This window comes from Halichoerus grypus, chromosome 10, assembly GCF_964656455.1.
Source record: "Halichoerus grypus chromosome 10, mHalGry1.hap1.1, whole genome shotgun sequence".
Taxonomy (NCBI): Eukaryota; Metazoa; Chordata; class Mammalia; order Carnivora; family Phocidae; genus Halichoerus; species Halichoerus grypus.
Genome location: NC_135721.1, coordinates 55,661,382 through 55,680,713, shown reverse-complemented (window position 1 = coordinate 55,680,713; position 19,332 = coordinate 55,661,382). Strand labels below are relative to the sequence as shown.

The 19,332-nt window shown below is 44.6% G+C and overlaps 1 protein-coding gene across 1 annotated transcript in view; it reads left to right on the top strand.

Moving 5' to 3' along the window:
• The window catches only part of SLC1A4 (solute carrier family 1 member 4), a 23,574-nt gene extending 4,242 nt beyond the window's left edge, over nucleotides 1-19,332 (top strand). The window contains exons 2-8 of the mRNA XM_036095325.2: nucleotides 4,940-4,982; nucleotides 7,173-7,235; nucleotides 8,596-8,762; nucleotides 12,412-12,645; nucleotides 13,779-13,973; nucleotides 14,278-14,412; nucleotides 16,511-19,332. Coding sequence (XP_035951218.1) covers nucleotides 4,940-4,982; nucleotides 7,173-7,235; nucleotides 8,596-8,762; nucleotides 12,412-12,645; nucleotides 13,779-13,973; nucleotides 14,278-14,412; nucleotides 16,511-16,745 — 1,072 coding nt within the window. The 3' untranslated portion in view covers nucleotides 16,746-19,332. The remainder of the gene's footprint in view (nucleotides 1-4,939; nucleotides 4,983-7,172; nucleotides 7,236-8,595; nucleotides 8,763-12,411; nucleotides 12,646-13,778; nucleotides 13,974-14,277; nucleotides 14,413-16,510) is intronic.

The window sequence follows — 19,332 nt, the reverse complement described above, 5'->3', positions numbered from 1 at the left end:
CAACAGTGGACAGTGCTTTGAGCCTTTCCCTTCACAGAGGGAAGCACGAGGGACTTACTTTCCTGGTCAAGGACTGGTGTGAATATGATGCCTCTCAACCTGCAAAGAACACACTTCTTGAATAGCTTCAAAGAAACCTGTCGGAGGCCGAGCTCTAATATTAGCCCCTAGATCGTAGTCAAGGGAGTGAATAGTGAATAATTTCTTTTAAATGTTGGCCATGGCAGGCTGTTTGGCATATGCCTACGTCTCTCTTCTATAGGCAAGAAGACTCTTAGCAAATCTAACAAGGATCCATTAATGGAGGTTTCTCAGCCTAGTTAGTCACTAAAGGGAAAAAGTGGCAGCTTGTTATTTAAAAAAATAATAAAAGCTTTTACCTTGACACCTTTCCTTCTGCCACCCAGGAGACTACCTGAATAGTTCAGAGACTGAAAAGAGCATACACCCAGTGAGGCGGCATGGGGGGTGATTAAAAGCAGACACGGGGGTCAACTACCTGAGTTTGAATCCTGCTCTACCACTTACTAGCTGTATGGACAGTCTTTAAGCCTCTCTATGCCTCAGTGTTCTTATCTGTAAAATGAGACTAATAATAGTGTCTACTACCTACATTTGTTATGAGGATTAAGTGAGTTAATATTGGAGTGTCTTGCTAATATTCTCAAGTGTCCCAGCCCCTCAGGGATAGCCCTCAGGCCACTTGTTACAGAGGATTGGTGCTGTTTTTAATCTTATTTCCCCAAAAATCCCCACCCCAGGGGCCTGGCATTAACCTTTCCAGCTGGAATCTAAAACTGGATATGGGCCTTAAAAAGAGGGTAGATTACTCCCCTGCCCCCCACTGTCACCAGAGTATAAGCCCACTACACCCAACCCTTCCTCTGCTCCCAGCCTTGTGGGGGGGTACCAAGATCTGAAGGGGCATGTCACTGTTAACCAACTCTATAACAATAAACACTAAGGATGATAAATATTTAGCAGGTGTACATACCGTGCCATATCCTGTTCTGAACAGTCTTTGAAATTTTCATAAATTCAGTAAAGAATTTTTGAACTTAAATAAAAGGAAATATTTCTGGAACAAAAAAATATACCTAAGCAAAAGTAAATTGTTTTCCATTCTTCTCATATAGGACAGGGAAATGCATACCACCCTTGACATTTAAATAGGATCAGAAGAGCAAACAGTACCAGATGTATAAAGAAGGAACATTTTTGAAGTTCTTTATTGTGTGAGCTGCATGTGTGTATACCACCACTAACAGAAGTTCGGCCTCCTCTCATACCCCCTAATGCCCAGTGAAATTGGGTACTGTGGAGAGGTAAAGCATGGAAAGACCATTTGGTCCTTCTTACTCCCAGACTCTGGATCTCAAAACTCCAGATCTACAATGTCCAGTATGATAGACACTAGCCACAAGTGTTTACATTTAAGACATTTCAATGTAAATAAAATAGTTCAGATCCTCCGTAGCACCAGTCATATTTCAGGTATCCAATAACCACATGACTACTGTATTGGACAGTTAGTCTAGGTGGAGCATGAATGGGAGATGTACCAGCTTAATGTCTCTGGGTTCTTGGTGTCCCCATGTGCTAAATGAGGGTGTTGATCTTGACCACCTCTAAAATCTCTTCCAGCTCAAATGTTTCTTATTTTGAAAGCACACGGAGTTATTGTGTGAATGTGAGGAGTTAGGAAAAGTGCCTGAAGACAGAGCTCTGAGGGGCAGGCAAACCTGCTTACATGACAAACAGCTGATGCCTGAACGCAGGAGAGAGCTCAGGAGTAAGGAAGCCAGAGTTCATTCACAGCAGCGTCTGTGTTTAAAAGCCAAAGGGAAGAGGAATAAGAAGCTTGCAGAGAGGAGATCAAAGTCGGAGGGCTGACACTACCCGACTATATGAGACTTAACATAAAACAACAGTAGTCAAGACAGTGTGGTGCTGGTGAAGGAACAGTCAAATAGACCAATGGAACGGAATAGAGAGCCTGTGTAAATATAGTCAACTGATCTTTGACAAAGAAGTAGAGGCGATACAATGGCACAAAGATAATCTTTTCAACAAATTGTGCTGGAACAGCTGGACATCCGACACCTAGACACAGACCTTGCACCCTTCACAAAAATTGACTCAAAATGGGTCACAGACTTAAATGTAAAACGGAAAACTCTAAAACTCCTGGAAGAAAACATAGAAAACCTAAATGACCTTCAATATGGCAATAACTTTTTACTTTTTTAAATTCTATTTTATTATGTTATGTTAGTCACCATACAATACATCATTAGCTTTTGATGTAGTGATCCATGATTCATTGTTTTCGTATAACACCCAGTGCTCCATGCAGTACGTGCCCTCCTTAATACCCATCACCGGGCTAACCCATCCTCCCAGCCCCCTCCCCTCTAAAACCCTGTTTGTTTCTCAGAGTCCATAATCTCTCATGGTTCATCTCTCCTTCCAATTTCCCCCCCTTCATTTTTCCCTTCCTTCTCCTAATGTCCTCCATGCTATTCCTTATGTTCCACAAATAAGTGAAACTATATGATAATTGACTTTCTCTGCTTGACTTATTTCACTTAGCATAATCTCCTCCAGTCCCATCCATGTTTTTGTAAAAGTTGGGTATTCATCCTTTCTGATGACTGAGTAATATTCCATTGTATATATGGACCACATCTTCTTTATCCATTCATCTGTTGAAGGGCATCTCGGCTCTTTCCACAGTTTGGCTATTGCAGACATTGCTGCTGTGAACATTGGGGTGCATATGGCCCTTCTTTTCACTACATCTGTGTCTTTGGGGTAAATACCCAGGAGTGCAATTGCTGGTTCATAAGGTAGCTCTATTTTTAATTTTCTGAGGCACCTCCACACTGTTTTCCAAAGTGGCTGTACCAACTTGCATTCCTACCAACAGTGTAAGAGGGTTCCCCTTTCTCCACAACCTGTCCAACATTTGTTGTTTCTTGCCTTGTCAATTTTTGCCATTCTAACTGGTGTAAGGTGGTATCTCAGTGTGGTTTTGATTTGAATTTCCCTGATGGCTAATGATGATGAACATTTTTTCATGTGTCTGTTAGCCATTTGTATGTCTTCTTTGGAGAAGTGTCTGTTCATGTCTTCTGCCCATTTTTTGACTTGATTATGGCAATGACTTTTTAGATACAACACCAAAGACACAATCTGTGAATGGTGCAGAGAAGTGTTTTTACTTTACTTCACAGCCTCAGCTCCTTGCCATTGTATGTATGGGCAGGAGGAACAAGGAAAAGGAGAATGATTTTGTGGATGCATGAGCTATGTCTCGCTGCCCCCAGGTGGTGCCTTCCCAGGGATTAATATCTGAGAGCTGAGCTATAGAAAATTCAGTCATCCCTTTGAACGTATGTATTTTTTTGGTTGTAAATTCTTTGCAGTTAGTACTATATCCTATTTTTTAGCCTTTTACGCAATTTTGAGATATGATTTAAACACAATAAAATGCACCTATTTTAGGTGACAGTTCAATGAGTTTTAATAAAGAATGAGTTGCAATAAAGAAAGTCTAATAGCGAGAAGGAAACCCCAATTTTATGTAACCTAATCATGAAAATGACATCCATCACCTTTGCTGAATTCTATTGGCTAGAAGCAAGTCATAGGCCCCACCACTCAAGGGGAAGGTATCGTACAAGGTGTAACTACCAGGAGTCTGTCTTAGATTGCTTGCCAAGCTGGGTTGCAGTCAGACCTACCTACCTCTGAAACAAAAAGCACTGCAAATGGTTGCCTAGAGATTCTAGTGCTAGGTAAACAACTCAGCCACAGAAGTAAGTATTAATGGATAAGTCTGGCATAATTGTAAAGGATGATTCAGTCTTTTACAAATGGACCATCACTGGGATTTTGTTATATATCAAGACCAGGATCCTGCATAGAGCCTGACCCAAAGGAGGCCCTCAATAAAAACTGTTCACATGAATAGATTTTGGTTTCAAAATCTAGCTTAACTTGACCAGTCCTATTGCCCTCCTTTTACAACAAATACTTTATAAAATCCTTCATCCTGAAATGAAATCCATAAATAGAATTTCAGTTCATTTCAATTTCAAAGCATCAATATGACTCAACAGAAAGATAAAAGGAGAGTATAATAAAAATTAATGTGTTTCAATATGTAAAGATCCTAATTAGGTGTTTGCTTCTGAATTTACGTTCACCGTTAATGAGACAGCTGTAAATGCGGCTGGTACTTGATACTAGTGTGTGCAATTAAGGACCCAGATCCTACAATTTGCCATTGGTGATGTGATTTTCCTGAAAGATGAACAATCTTTAGAAACATTATGAACAAACCAAAATAAAACTTATTCCACGTTTTGCACAGTAATTGCATTCCTAGAAAATTCAGTGTATGTTCAAATTGTGCAAAAAAAAAAAAATACCTTGTTTTGGAATGAGTTTAGGCTGAGGTAATTATAAATAAGGCTTTCATCTACAGGTATGTCATATAGGACATTTGGAAAGTGTGAGGGCCACACTCAGTAGAATGAATGGCTGGGACCTGGCACTCCCCCCTATACACACTCCCCAATGGTAGGAATGCCCCCCAGTTATTTTGACAATGAAAACACTCCCTTGGATTTCACCAGTGGGCAGTACCACTACTGTTGAAAACCACTGCGACAGGCTTTAATTTCTAGGGGAAGTGATGCAGTTTTTCTGGAGTACCATGATGGAGGTAAGGATAAAAATCAGTGCGTGCCGAGTATCTACTGTGACCCGGCAGCCGAGGCCTAGCTGGGTGCTTGGATCAAGCAGGGACCACAGTAACTGCTGGACAGAGAGGGAACACTGTGTGTTAGGCTGTCAGGAATGGGCATCTGAAAGTGGACACTTTGAGTGCTGAATTTTAAGAACACTGACAAAGTGCTTTCTTTTCCAACAGAAACCTGTTTCCCTCAAATCTTGTGGTTGCCGCTTTCCGTACGGTAAGGCTTGATGCTTTGCAAAAAATAAGAAACTTTTATGGGGGTGGTGTATAAATGATGCCATGGAGTTAGGTAAGGTGGGTCAGAGAGGGGTAGTATTGTTAACAAAACTTGGTAACCCTGGCCTAAATTTTTGTAGAGGGGACCCTGGAGTTAAAACAAGTGAAATGACAAAAAACAAAAAGGTTTTCTAAAATATCCCACTGGTTCCACCATCCTTTCATATCACCTGAGAAAGACTCTTAAATAACATTTTGGGGATCCCTTAAATATTTTAGAATTTTTTAAAAATATACTTTTATCTTTTTTTCTGATTATGAAGGTAATAAATGCTCATGTAAAAAAATTTTTTAAAAAGTGCAAAAATATGGAAGAAATTACAAATCACTCATAATCACTACCTAGAGATACCCATTAACATTTTGGTATACATCCTTCAGATATGTTTTTTCTCTGCATGTGCCACACGTGTTTTAAAAATAAAAACAATTGTACTACACGTTTTGTTAGGATGTATACATGCTACACATACTGTTTTTAACCTCTTTTTTAAGGCGGCGTATTATAAACATTTCTTCATGTCGGTAAATGCCCTTCTGCATAATGTTAATGGCCCTATTCCACTGTGTGAGCATATCATAATTTTATTCCGTCACTCCCTTATTGATAGACATTCAGATTGTTTCTAGTTTTTCCTAATTTTCGCAAGACTGCAAGTAACATCCCTGTAGCCATGCTATGTGAGGAGAAGGAGTATAAAGGTCTAGATTAGATGGACTTATCTCATTGCCTTTTCCAAGCAAAGACTTTTCTGTTTCTATTTACAGCCTCTCCCTCTCTATCTTTCCAAAAAAAAAAATCTGCGGGGCGCCTGGGTGGCTCAGTCGGTTAAGCGGCTTCCTTCGGCTCAGGTCATGATCTCGGGGTTCTGGGATCGAGCCCGGCAGGGAGCCCGCTTCTCCCTCTCCCTCTGCCCCTCCGCCTTGCTCGTGCGCTCCCTCTCTTTCTCAAATAAATAAATAAATAAAATATTTTTTTAAATCTGCATATAAGTACAGCTGTGGCTTATATATATAATGTGAGGTAGAAAAAAACAAAAGGTTTATGGGGCTTTCAGTGCTTATCACAGAAGGCATGGGGTGGGTTTTTTCCCCCTGTCACCTGTAATCACAGGATAGCTGAACACCGCTGCTTGTCTGAAAGCTTTATAAATCAAAGGTGAGAGAGACCAGGCCGCATCAAAGGCAGGCACAGAGCAGTACCCCATAATGGGTTCCTCTTGACAGTTCAGAGCCAGGTGTCCTTAGAAGGGGTCAGGAAAGGCATTTTATAAGAAACTCCATTCAGTCGTGCATTCTGCCATAGGGAGACACCTGCATGCATTGTGCAGAAGTATGTGAAGTCAATTGTAGGACCTAAGTTTGGAGAGTCATTTCACTTCTGATAAGTGAGTCTCCCACAAGACTTAGCCAAAAAATGCCATCTTGTCTCACATCCTTTGCTTTGGAGAGCGGAGGCCAAGCCGATTAGAAGTAGATGCTGAGGGGCGCCTGGGTGGTTCAATAGGTTAAGTGTCTGCTTTTGGCTCAGGTCATGATCTTGGGGTCCTGGGATCGCCGTGCATTGGGCTCCCTGCTTAGCGGGGAGTCTTCTTCTCCCTTTCCCTCTGCCCCTACCCCCTCCCCCACACCTGGTTCATGCTCTCACTCTCTCTCTCTCAAATAAATAAATAAAATCTTTAAAAAAAAGAAAAAAGGAGTAGATGCTGAAAAGCAGTCAAGCTCAAATAAATTCTGGAACAAAGTGGAACATAAACATATGAATGAAAATAAAATGACACATTGAAAAGTGAACTTCGACATTATGAAATTAATACCAAAGTTCAAAGTGTCAGGTGTTTGAAATATCAAACTCTCAGCATGAAATTGTGCAGACCTTTTCCTCCAAATCATTGCCCCTAATGGTGTGGGTCCCTAAATAACTCAGAGGCCTCTTGGGATGTATGCTGCCTTGGTCTTAAGTAACTTTTGTACGGTTCTCAGAGGCCCTCGTTAGGCCAACCAAGAGAGGAATTCCCAGAACGCTCAGAGTGAATAAGAAGAGTAGCAAGAGGTCCAGCAGTCCTCTCAGATTCTCTGGTCGGCCTTCACCTGTGAACTGACAGCATCTTCTTCTTTCTCTTTTTCCCAGTATGCAACTGATTATAGAGAGGTGACCCACAACACGAGCTCTGGAAATGTAACCCATGAGAAGGTAAAGCTCTTTATAAGATCACTTGTGACTAGTAACTTATAAAGCAAATAATGCTTTTTAACTGAAGGAGCATACAAGATGCATCCTCTCAGCAGGGCTGAAAACTCTGGGGTTTGAAGGAACTATTTATTTGAAGAACATAATTAGGCTTGCTCCTTAGGTCATTTACCAACATGGCCCAAGGCCAGCCTCTGCAGCATTGTAATCTTTAGCAGATCCATTTCATCAAATTGGAACTGATGTCCCTTTCTTCAAAAAATATTTTATAACACCCCTTCTGCTATCCTGAAATATAACTAATAGGTGATTTAACCTATCTCTACACATAGAACTTGTCTCAGGGGCTTAACTCACTATAGCCATCATTCACTCACACATATTTTTTGAGTAGCCATTATCGGCTGGACACTGGGTAAGGTCCCAGCCTTCATGATAGAGCTGGAAGGACAAGGAGAGGGACCAAGATAACCAAGGATTATTCAGTGCTGCTACAGAGCTGTCATGGGAAGAGGGAAGTACTTCGCCCTTTCCCCATCCCCACACATACAGCTTCTCAGGGCTGAGGGGCTCTGAGCTCTACCAGCCTTTCTTTGAGGAAAAGTTGTACTTAAAAAAAAAAAAGTTGAAAGCTACTAGTTAGTCCAAATCACTTCCTCTTGCAGATGAAGGACCTGAAGGTCAGAGAAGTTATTTAATATCAGAGCTGGGACTAGAACTCAGATCTATGGTAAAAATGTTCTTTCTCTTTTTACCATGCTGATACATGTTTCCCGTTCAGAATTTCATGTATTTTGATGGAATAATACGTTTGTCCAATGTATGCTTGTAGTAGTGAGATTGAGCATTATGGAAAAAAAATAAGGAATATAGTATATCCATATATTTTATTTTAAGTCAGTGACTCAGGAAAGAATATCCTGAAAATCTTTTGTGAAATTTGTCAGCTAGGAGGCCACAGTAACAGTCTAGCAACAAGATTTGTTGACATTTGGGAGGCACAGTTAAAATCATTGACTCTCGATCTGAAGGAACTTTTCACCAACCAGCTCTTCTTTTATTTTTTTTAATTTATTTTTTTGTATTTATTACTGCAGTGTAGTTGACATACAATGTTATATTAACCAGCTCTTCTTTTAAAAGCAACCTTTGGGGGGTGTCTGGGTGGCTCAGTCGGTGAAGCATCCAACTCTTGATCTCAGCTCAGGTCTTGATCTCAGGGTCATGAGTTCAAGTCCTGAGTTGAAAATGCTACTTGATAAAATAAAATAAAAGCAACCCTTTGAAGTGATTGTCCAACCACTACTTGAATTCTCACTCATCTGTTGTAAACTTAGACCCTCTGTCCCCTCTGATCCCACAGATTCCCATTGGCACCGAGATCGAAGGGATGAACATTTTAGGATTGGTCCTCTTTGCCCTAGTGTTAGGAGTGGCCCTAAAGAAACTCGGCTCTGAAGGAGAAGAGCTCATCCGTTTCTTTAATGCCTTCAATGAGGCGACAATGGTGCTGGTGTCGTGGATTATGTGGTAAGTTTGGCCCGCCTGCTACTCTCCCTCTCATTTCTTTTGCCATCCAGAAAAGAACCCAAGTCTGCTGTCCTAGGGCACCCCTGTGGGGCTACCCGGCTAAGTGCCCGCCTATGGTTGATGCACCATGGGCCAAACTTGGTACAGTGATACAGGGGCTTGTGGAGGTGGAGACAGTTTCTCCTCTTGTCTAGGACCTCAGAGAATCAGGCATGTGCCATAGTTACCAGTCCCTTCTTCAACACCCACAGGGACGCCTTATGGTTCTATCACTGGTGATTTATTTATGAGTGTCCCCCATTATCCATAGCATGTGGGATGCCCATATCATCTTGTGGGGCAATGAACTCCGTAAGTGTGCTACCTGCCGCATAAAATAAGGCTTATTTATCTTAAAACAGTAGACTTCAAGCTTCAAAGGGGCCCCTTCCTATAATATTTCACAGCATGGAAGACAAATTCATTTTCACCCCATGCATATATAAACTTGGAATGGTCTCTTTTCACATAAATGTTTCTTTATGTAACATCAATAAAAGCACAGTTGTTAAATAAAAACCATTGGATTGATTTCTGGCTAACAAGTAAAAATTTGACCAGAGGTCTCAAAGTGACTTCTCAGAAATCATACCAATTCCAGTGCCTATCCCTCAAAGACTTCATCTTGCTGTTTTACTTGAACCAAACTTCTGTGGGTTTTAGCTTCTACTGGTACATTGTCCAGAAATGTAGTTTATCCTTTCATACATGAAGCATTTTCCTTATCGTCAACCCTTAACTATCCCACAACTTCTCTCTCTCAGATGGCATGGGGGTGGCAGATCTTAGGACAGAAGACTGGAATTTGGTAGTAAAGTTTGGAATTGAAGGGGAGGCCAAGTCCAGAGCCCCCACTGGTGGTGTTTGTCTTCCTCAATCAAAAATTCCAGAGTCTGACTCCATCATTGCAAACATGACTGTTCATGTGACTGCTGTTGTTCTGGGGAGAAAAATATTTTCAGAAAGGAAAAAGTGTTTTCATCACATGTCAGGTTCTTTCCCTTTCCCTTATTTTTTTTAGTCTAAAATCCTCCCAAAGTTTGGATTAAAGGAAATTATGCAAGAAAGTGATGTTGCGATGTTAAGACATTTGTTTTCAATCTGAAAACCAATTTATAGTCATTCCTTCAATTCGATGTACTAGTTATATAAGCGGGTGTTCAGTAAGGCAGGTCCTGCTGTGTGTTTGACTGCAGTGGGAGATCTGTTGCCCAGCAAGTGCATCTCACACAGAATTAGGGTTTAAAATGCCTTACCTGGTTAAAGGATCTCAACCAGGTTTGAGAGGGATCTCCAGTAGCAGCTCTTTTGCTATCTTGCCTTTGCTAATTACCTACTGTAATGTCAAAGCACCTGCCTATCCTGCACTATTCACAGAAATAATGCCTCAGTTGATTAAATACAGGCTCAGCAAACTTGGCAGACCATATGGTCTCTGTCACAACTACCAATTCTGCCATTATAGGATGAAAGCAACTGTAGACTATTTATAAATGAATGAATGTGGTTGTTCCAATAAAATTCAGGGTGCTAACCCATGCATTAAACCATCCAAGGAGGAAGGAAGAAAGGAGGAGAGGGGGTCCCCTAAAAGTATTAGAAGAAAACATAGGGGTATGGAAACTGCCTAAATGGAATGCAAAAAGTAAAAGCCATAAAAAGCTGCCAAATTTGACTACATCAAAATATAAAATGTTTGCATACAAAAGATACCTTGAACAAAAGAAGACACTGAAAAAAATTTATATATATTTACATATAATGTATACATGAACACACACACACACACACACACATCTCAAAGCATTAGTTTCCAGAGGACTGGTACAAGTTCACATACTGTTTATCTGGCTGCAATGAGATTTATAGGGAAATTGAGGATAAGTGTTTAGAAACTTTTGTAGCAATTTCATATTGCTACAACATCCAAGCACATGATCACTTTTCTAATATTTTATTTCTGTTGTCTTTTATAAGAATATGGTCCATGACCAACTGGATAGAAATACACCAAAGATCATTTGAGAAGCACTAATGCAAAGAGTTCTGGTTGTTGAAAAAGAAAAAAGACTGAATATACTATTAGAAAATAGACAAAGTATGTGAGCAGGCAATTCATAGAAGAGGAAACCTGAATGATCAATAAACATTTTAAGGGATGCCCAACTTACTAGGATTAGGAAAATGAAAAGTTTGGTTTTATTAGGCGTTGATAAGAGTGAGGATAGTTTTGAGCGAACGTTGGGGTGTTTAGCAGCATCCCTGGACTCTACCCACTAGATGCCAGTGACACCCCTCCTCAAAGTTATGACAACCAAAAATATCTCCAGACATTGCCAAATGTCCCACAGGGGGAGAATCATCCCTGCGTCAGAACCAGTGTTCAGGGAAAAGATTATTCTCCTGGACAGCTGGTGGGAATATGAATTGGAACAGCTACTTTAGAGAACAATTTGTTGATATCTACTAAAATTTAAAATATGCACACCCCATAATTCAGCAGTTTTACTTCTTGGTGTCTCTACCTAGAGAACACAGGCAGGTAGGCACAAAGAGGCTGCTTGCAGCATTGTTTATAATGATGAAAACCTGGGAATAGTCTGGAGGTCCATCAGCAGAACAATGGCAAGATAATCTATAGTATTTCAGTTTTGAGGCTAATATTTAAAAAGAATAAGGTAAAGGTAGAAACAAACTCAGTACTTGGGGGGCAGATGTGGAAGGGAGACTTTATTCGCCCTTTTGAACCCTTTCAAATTTGAACTATGTGATATTATTATCTATGTAATTGAAACTTACAAATAAAGTCAATGGTTATAAAATTCTTCCTAAATTTATTTTAATTTAAAACAGCTGACTTTGGGGTTTTGTGGCTCCCATAGTTCATTCCTTCCCTTTCTTCTTCCCGTCTTGCCATTAAAAAAATCTCCACGTTCGAGGAGTGTTCCCTGAGGGTCATTGTTAATGACTTTTTCCCACGGAATCATGTTTTCCAAACCACAAAGAATTTAAAACTTAACAAAAGTCCCAGCTTTGGCTCAGTTCTGTATCACAGCAATTCTGCAAAATAGGTGTTAGTCTTTTGCGTTTCTAAGTTCTCAGAACAAGCCTGACCAAGGCTGAAAGTCAAGTTCTCAGTCCCAGAGGCTTTGATCTTGAGGAGTTCCTCGGCTTTTCATTTTGGAGCCCATGTGGTTGGTAGCATCCCTCTGTTAAGAACATAATATATCCAAGGAGAAAGAAATCTGGATTCTGGTCCTGACTCTATTACCCATGGTGATTTATCATGTTTATTCTACTCAGCTTCACAGCCTATAAAATGGGCCCATCGTTTTCAATTCCTCAGGATGATTCTAGAGAGAGCTTCTTTCTTTTTTTTTTTTTTTTTAAGTAGGCTCCACGCCCAATCTGGGGCTCGAACTCACCACCCTGAGATCAGGAGTTGCATGCTGTACTGACTGAACCAGCCAGGCGCCCTTAGCATCATCCTAGGGAGAAATGAAGACCACTTAGTTGAAAGTCCCTGTGTTGTGTATTCAAGAAGGGCCTGCATGTCCCGGTCCCATCATCACATCACTCTTACTGACAGGTACCTATGCTCATGCCCTAGGTATGTACCCGTGGGCATCATGTTCCTGGTCGGAAGCAAGATTTTGGAAATGAAGGACATCATCGTGCTGGTGACCAGCCTTGGAAAATATATCTTCACATCTATATTGGGCCATTTTATTCATGGAGGAATTGTTCTGCCACTTATTTATTTTGTTTTCACGCGAAAAAACCCATTCAGGTTCCTCCTGGGCCTCGTCACGCCATTTGCAACAGCGTTTGCCACCTGCTCTAGGTGAGTGGGTTTCAGGCGCCCTCGGCTGCTCTGAGTCCTAGTCCCGTGGGACCAGCTGAGTCCGGGCGTAGCTGCACAACCAGCGTTTGACATATTTTGATTTATTGAAAACTATAAATTAGTCTTGTCTGGTTTTTTGAATTACCAGCCTACACTTTTATGGAAGTGGGTTTCTGGGATTGCCAGAATGAGGGATTGTCTCATTCCCTTCTCCTTCATGCTCCTTAGAGGTCAGATCATTATTTAACTCAGTTGTGGATCTTCACCCTAATTAGTAAAAGAAGGCAACCACTTACCTCAAAATGCATTGCAGGGAAGTTTCTAGAATGATGCCTGCCCAATTCTCCCTCTGGATACATGGATTAGAAAATAAGACCAAGGCATCACGGTGAGGAATGGGTGCTTAGCTCTCTGGGAGTCCACAGTATTGTGGGATTATCTAATTAATACAAAAGATGCACCTTGTCATTATTGGAAATGCTTCCAAAAAATTGGGCTTTCCAAGTATGTTAAAGAAAACTTTCAAAGGATGGCTGCACATTGCATTCATACATTTGGTTTTTGCCTCTCTGCTGCATGTTTCCTCCCATCCTGAATGGCTATTTCTATGATAAGGTGGTGATGGTAAAAAGAATTAGGGAGGAAAGTTTCTCTGGCTTAGAAACAAATCTGCTTCTCAGCTGTGGCAGCCACCCGCGGGGCTAGCTGGAGAGAGCAGGGCTTGTTCTTCCAGTTATCCAGGAACATAGTCCTCTCCAGGCTCTCACAGCCCTTGCTACTTCTTGGCCTAAAAGGAAAAAAAAGTCATAGTTTGCCTTTGACTGCTGGGGGGAACAATTCAAGAGAGGAGATGCGCATGTAGAATAAATAGTTCTTTGCTGTCTTGAGACCATTTTGCACCATGAGGTGATGTGGTGTTTCTTGAAATATTTGGAACAGGTGTATCCAGGTAAATAACATAACAGGTAAATCTAGGGAGTCAGATATTGAATACTTTGGGAAGTATTACTTCAAGGGAAGAAAACCAGACAGTGGGATGGTGCTAATTGCTCTGTTCCTGGGTCTGAGCTGAGTAGTCTCTTAGCCAGGCTGGGAAGGACTCTTGTCATGGTTGGCCGTTTCTCCCTTTCCAGCTCAGCAACCCTTCCCTCCATGATGAAGTGCATTGAGGAGAACAACGGTGTGGACAAGAGGATCAGCAGGTTCATCCTCCCCATCGGGGCCACTGTGAACATGGACGGGGCAGCCATCTTCCAGTGTGTGGCCGCGGTGTTCATTGCCCAGCTCAACAACATCGAGCTCAAAGCAGGACAGATTTTCACGATTCTGTAAGTTCATTATTCTTCATCTTCAGGTCTGGGTCAAAACTTCAGAGGTTTGTCGTTATGTGTGTGATCTCCTTTGAAACACCCCAGGAATACCAATCTCACCATGACTTGGGTGGGGGGGTCCCATTTGGAGAATGACAGCGTGAGTTCATTACTTGAAGAGAGTGAATCATCTCTGAAGGGCTCAGCCCCAGCACCTAGGGTTGTGTGGTTTGCGGTTTCTAAGCCACAGCTGCCATATTGCATTTCTCTGTGCTCACACCATGCTCTGTGTCAATGGCTAGTCTTCTGTGCCGTCCCCTAGAGTGACAGCCACAGCATCCAGTGTCGGCGCGGCCGGCGTGCCAGCTGGAGGGGTCCTCACCATCGCCATTATCCTGGAGGCCATCGGGCTGCCCACTCATGACCTTTCTCTGATCCTGGCTGTGGACTGGATTGTGTAAGTAGCAAGTCCTAAGGGCACTGAATAAAAGCAAGTCTGTGTTGACTTCCGTAGGAGCTTGGCACCCTGCTGGGTCTGGGGTATGCGGAGAAACTTCAAACATGCCTTGTGAAGGAGCCTACAGTTGAGCTGGCAAGACAGAATTTTTTTTTTTGAGATTTTATTTATTTATTTGTCAGAGAGAGAGCATGAGCACAAGCAGGGGGAGTGGCGGGCAGAGGGAGAAGCAGGCTCTCCGCTGAGCAAGGAGCCCGATGCAGGACTCGATCCCAGGAACCCTGGGATCATGACCTGAGCCAAAGGCAGATGCTTAACCGACTGAGCCACCCAGGTGTCCCAAGCAAGACAAAATTTAGAGCTAGGAAAAATTAAACAGGGTAAGAGTCAAAGGCCATGAATGACCATGAAATGTCATTATGGAGAACTTGGTTTGAGCATCCAGGAAAACGGGGGTCCAAGACCCAGGCTGGGCCCCCAGGGTAGGCACAGGCAGGACGAGGGTCTAATGGAGGTTGTTGGCTACATAGGGGTCATAGCCATTGGAGCAGTGAGCCTTTGGGGATGATTGTCCTTGGCCTGGAACATGCAAGTGATTTCGGCGAGGGAAGTGAAGATGAACCCAGCTGATGTGAGTGGATTGGGGAAGAGGAGTTAGGAAGGAGGTGTGATTCAGGCCACCATCACCAGGGCTCCTATAAGGGCATAGGACAGTGAGTGTTGATTCTGAGTGTGGATTCCTTGAGTTGTGTGATACCTTCTTTAGGTGTAAACAGTACTTGTTATATAGGGAAGGTCACCTGAGGTACTAATGTTGGGCAGTAGAGCATATGGATAAGAAAGTGAAACCCTGGAGCCCTGGAGCCCAGGTACCTGGGTTCAAATCCCAGCTTTACTAGTTGTGTGAAAGGAACTGTTCTGTGCTTTGATCCGCTCACCTGTCAAATGGGAATAATAATAGAAGCTACACCAGAGCTGTGTTGGAGATGAACTAAGTTAGCATATCCACAGTGCATAGAAGAGTTCCAGGCTTGTGGTAAAGCATTCAGTAGACATTAGTGAAGAAAGACACTGCCGGCCAGCTAGCCAGAGCCAGGCACGGCATCACCTAAACGCTGGAGTCTGGCACTGGGCTTGTGGCTCTGCCCATTGTGGTTGGGAATGGTGGTTTCCAACCTTTTGTGTAAGCCCTGGAAATTTGAAAGGAATTCTCAGAATCCTTACAGTTCCTCAGAACAAGGAGGGTGAAATGTGCAGCAGAGACCCACATTGTCCACACAGCTCATCAGAGGGAACTCAGTCCCTGAGCTGGTGAGTTGGACAGGACCAGAGCAGAGTGTCAGAGGCCCCGTCTGCTTCCTCAGCCAGCTGCCTCTGCATGAGGAAGGCAGGCCCTTAAGAGGCAGTTAGTCAGGAACAGGGCACCAGGCAGACTGCCCAGGAGAGACCTGAAGTCACATGAGCCGTCCACCACCCCGCAGCCTCTGCTTGCACAGCCCTCAGCTTCTCCGGTGCGCGCAGGCGAGTTCACTCCTTGCCCCAAAACGGGCACTGTACTTGCTCTGAGCCCCAGGAGAGATGGGTGGTGATTGGACTCATCTGTGGGAAGACAAGCTCCTGGAAAGGACAGTGCTATGAGACGGTGTTTGCCAACTGCCATGGAATACGTGCGAAGTTGAACATTGAGCAGAGACACGGTGTTGGGGCGAGAAAAAGAAGGGGCGTTCCCACAGTGTACTGCTGAGCAGGAGAGAAGCTGGGTCCGAAACCCTGTCTACACTCTGCGTCCCAGCTACGCAGGACTCTCATACCATGGTGTCTACTCCACATAAAATACATACAGAGAAAGATGTTACTAGATTCGCTGGGAGTTGTGAAGTGTGGGTGGGTGACTTGTTTTCTTCTTTATACTTCTCTTCTTTCCAGGTTTTCCACAGTCAGGGTCTATTGCTTTCCTGAGAATAAGAAAGCCTGGCAGAAACTCCGTTTAGAGCCCAGTGAGGCCTGGCCCCGGGTAGCACGACGAGGGCGCGCAGGCTGCTGTGGTGGCCCGGCCCGGCGGCAGCCGCGGCAACGCCTGCCTTTTCTCCCCCCGCAGGGACCGCACCACCACCGTGGTGAACGTGGAAGGGGACGCGCTGGGTGCGGGCATTCTCCACCACCTCAATCAGAAGACCATGAAGAAAGGGGAGCAGGAGCTGAGCGAAGTGAAGGTGGAGGCCGTCCCCAACTGCAAATCGGAGGAGGAGACGTCGCCCCTGGTGACGCACCAGAACCCCGCTGGCCCCGCAGTCAGCGCCCCGGAACTGGAATCCAAGGAGTCGGTTCTGTGAGGGGGCTGGCTCCGGGCTGGCCCCCCGGGGCGGTGGCGCCCCGCCGTGGGAGGGCGGCCAGCCGGCCTGGGCACCGTGCTCACCGACTCTCAGCCCTAAGCGATGCTTTGGCCCAGTCACCGGTTGGAGGATTGCGCCTCCGTGCAGGCATTGGGCTTCCCGGCAGGAACTGGTTCCCGGAGACCAGGACGCTCTGCCATATGGCTTGATCCATGTCCAGGTGCAACTGCGTGTACTTCGGAAGCCCGTCCTGGAGCTGCAGGCTGGGGGCGGCGTGGGCTCCCAGGGCCGGGTGGGTTAGCGCTTGGAACAACGCACATGTGCCCTTCACTGCGCGCGGGGGCTTTCTGGGCAGACGTAGGGGGCTTACAGTCCTCTGTCACGCTGCCTCGTGAGCCAGAGTAATTGGAAAAATTCCCAAATTCTTACCCTTGGCTGGAATTCACTGAGCTGCGACTTGAGGTGTTGAGATTTCCAACTTCGAGGTGTGGCTGGTTCTGATTCACCGGTTGCTGGTAGGCTTGGAGGCGCTGCACGTGGTCCAGTTAGAAATACTCCAGATGGCCTTAGCACTGTGGGGGTCTCTGGTCAATGGCATGAAATAAACAGTTTCAATGCTGAGGTCAGAGAAAGGGGGGGGGGTGTAGCCGGCAAGGGTAAGGGAAGCACCCTGTCAGGACAGACAGACACACACACAGAGGTACACACAGTCGTCCTCAGTCTCGTCCCAGCCCCACGGAAGTTTTCTGCTTCCAGGACCTGGCCTCTGACAACACTGTAGCTTTATCCCCATCCACTCTGATCTGATCTGGCAACAGGCCCGAGAGGGGCCTCTTCCTCCATGATCATCACATTCAGGACCTGCTGGTTTATCAATCCATTCTTAGAATTCAGCTAGCCCCCTAAAATGCTGCACTGTGCAAAACAAAAACAAAAATGAAAACACTTAAGCCACTCACTAATTGGGGTGGGGTGGGCTGCCCCCATTCCCAAGTCCCCAGGTCCCCTGGCTTTGGCTGATTGCTGTGGGCTCGGTTTCTTTTCCTGCCAGTAGATCAAGAGTTTAAAACTGTAAGCCAAATGTCCCCGTTCCTGCAGATACCTGCTGACTTGGTCTGAATCTAGGTGAGGGGGCTTTTTCAAGAAGACCGGTGTTGCCAGGACAGGGAGACCGAAAGGCACAAGAATGCTCTTTCACTGTGGCTGTTACTGTCTCCATGGTGTGACCTGCAGCGAGTCCTGGGCCTCACTTTACCCCATTTGTAAAATGGGCTGTTGTCACCTGCCTCTTACCTACCTCAGAGGGATTTGGTGAGGCAAACTGAGTGAATCCATGAAAACACCCCTTTCACTTCTTGGATATCAAGTGCTAACACCCCTTTGCTATTCTTATGTTTTACCCAAATGATACCTTTCTTCACGGAGGCCTCATGCTCCTGGTAAAAACAGCTTCTCTGAGCAGAACTTCGTTCTCTGTGTGCGTTAGCACCTCTATCATGCCGCTTGTTCTCTTCGTAGGTATTTGCTAGCATCAAGTGCAACCTCTTCCTGATGTTGTTCAGGTGTTCCTGAATGCACCACCCCATCTGGCAGCACATTCCGGGTCCCTGGCTGCCCTGTGACTCCCAGACCCCAGGCACCGGCTCGGCCACCCCACAACGGGCCATTAACAGCTCCTGATGTTTGGCCTCGTGCGTTTTCTTGTTTTCCCTGTTGCTGTGGCATGGCTGTCCCCCATACCCTGCAGAAGGGGAACACGCCCTGGAGATGTGTGTCCATGCTGTTGAGAATGGGCGGGCGGGGACAGAGGCAGTCAAGCTCCTCCGTTTTAAAATTGGGGGTGTGTGCCTGAGTGGAAGGAGTGGGGAAGAGCCATGGGCACAGAGCTGGCCCAGCCAGTGGGAAGGCCCCTCTTTAAACCAGTCAAGCCGCTCCCATCCCCTGTGAGGCCAAGAGGGACCAGGAACTGAGCTGAGAGCTGCCTGGAAACCTTGACCCTCTGGCTCCTCGCTGATCCCCTTCTGTTTTGAAAGGGGAAACAATCACATTGTTTGATCCCAAATTGCAAATGAACATTCACTGTTTTTCCGCCTTCGCCTTTGGTAGATCTTATCCTTCCTTCTTCCACACACATATATATAGATATGGTTCTATATGCACACAAATGCTTGTATGCATGTGTGTATCCACATTGTTTTAGCTCCAATCCAAGCAAGTTTGAATTTGGATAGAGGTGAACTAACCACAGTGTTGTGGCTTCTGCAAATTGATTTTCCTGTGTCTAAAAGTAAATTCCACGAAATGTAAAAATTAGAGCTGCCCATCCAGTGAGCGTGCCTCCTCTGTCCTGAAGCCGGCAAGGCGGTAGGCAGAGTGCCGGGGCCTGGGGCAGGTGCTTCTGTAAGGAATCCGCCACGATGGCTCCCCTTGCGCCGGGAGGAAGAAGGTGCCCTGTGCCTCCCTGGTTTTCAGTCTGTAGGAGCAATCAGACCAGGAGGGACCCGGCTGGGGAATATCCCACTTTCTCACTGTCTGAAGCTGTCTTCCCCGCTCTTCTAACGTGTTGTCATAAATACTGTTCAAATAC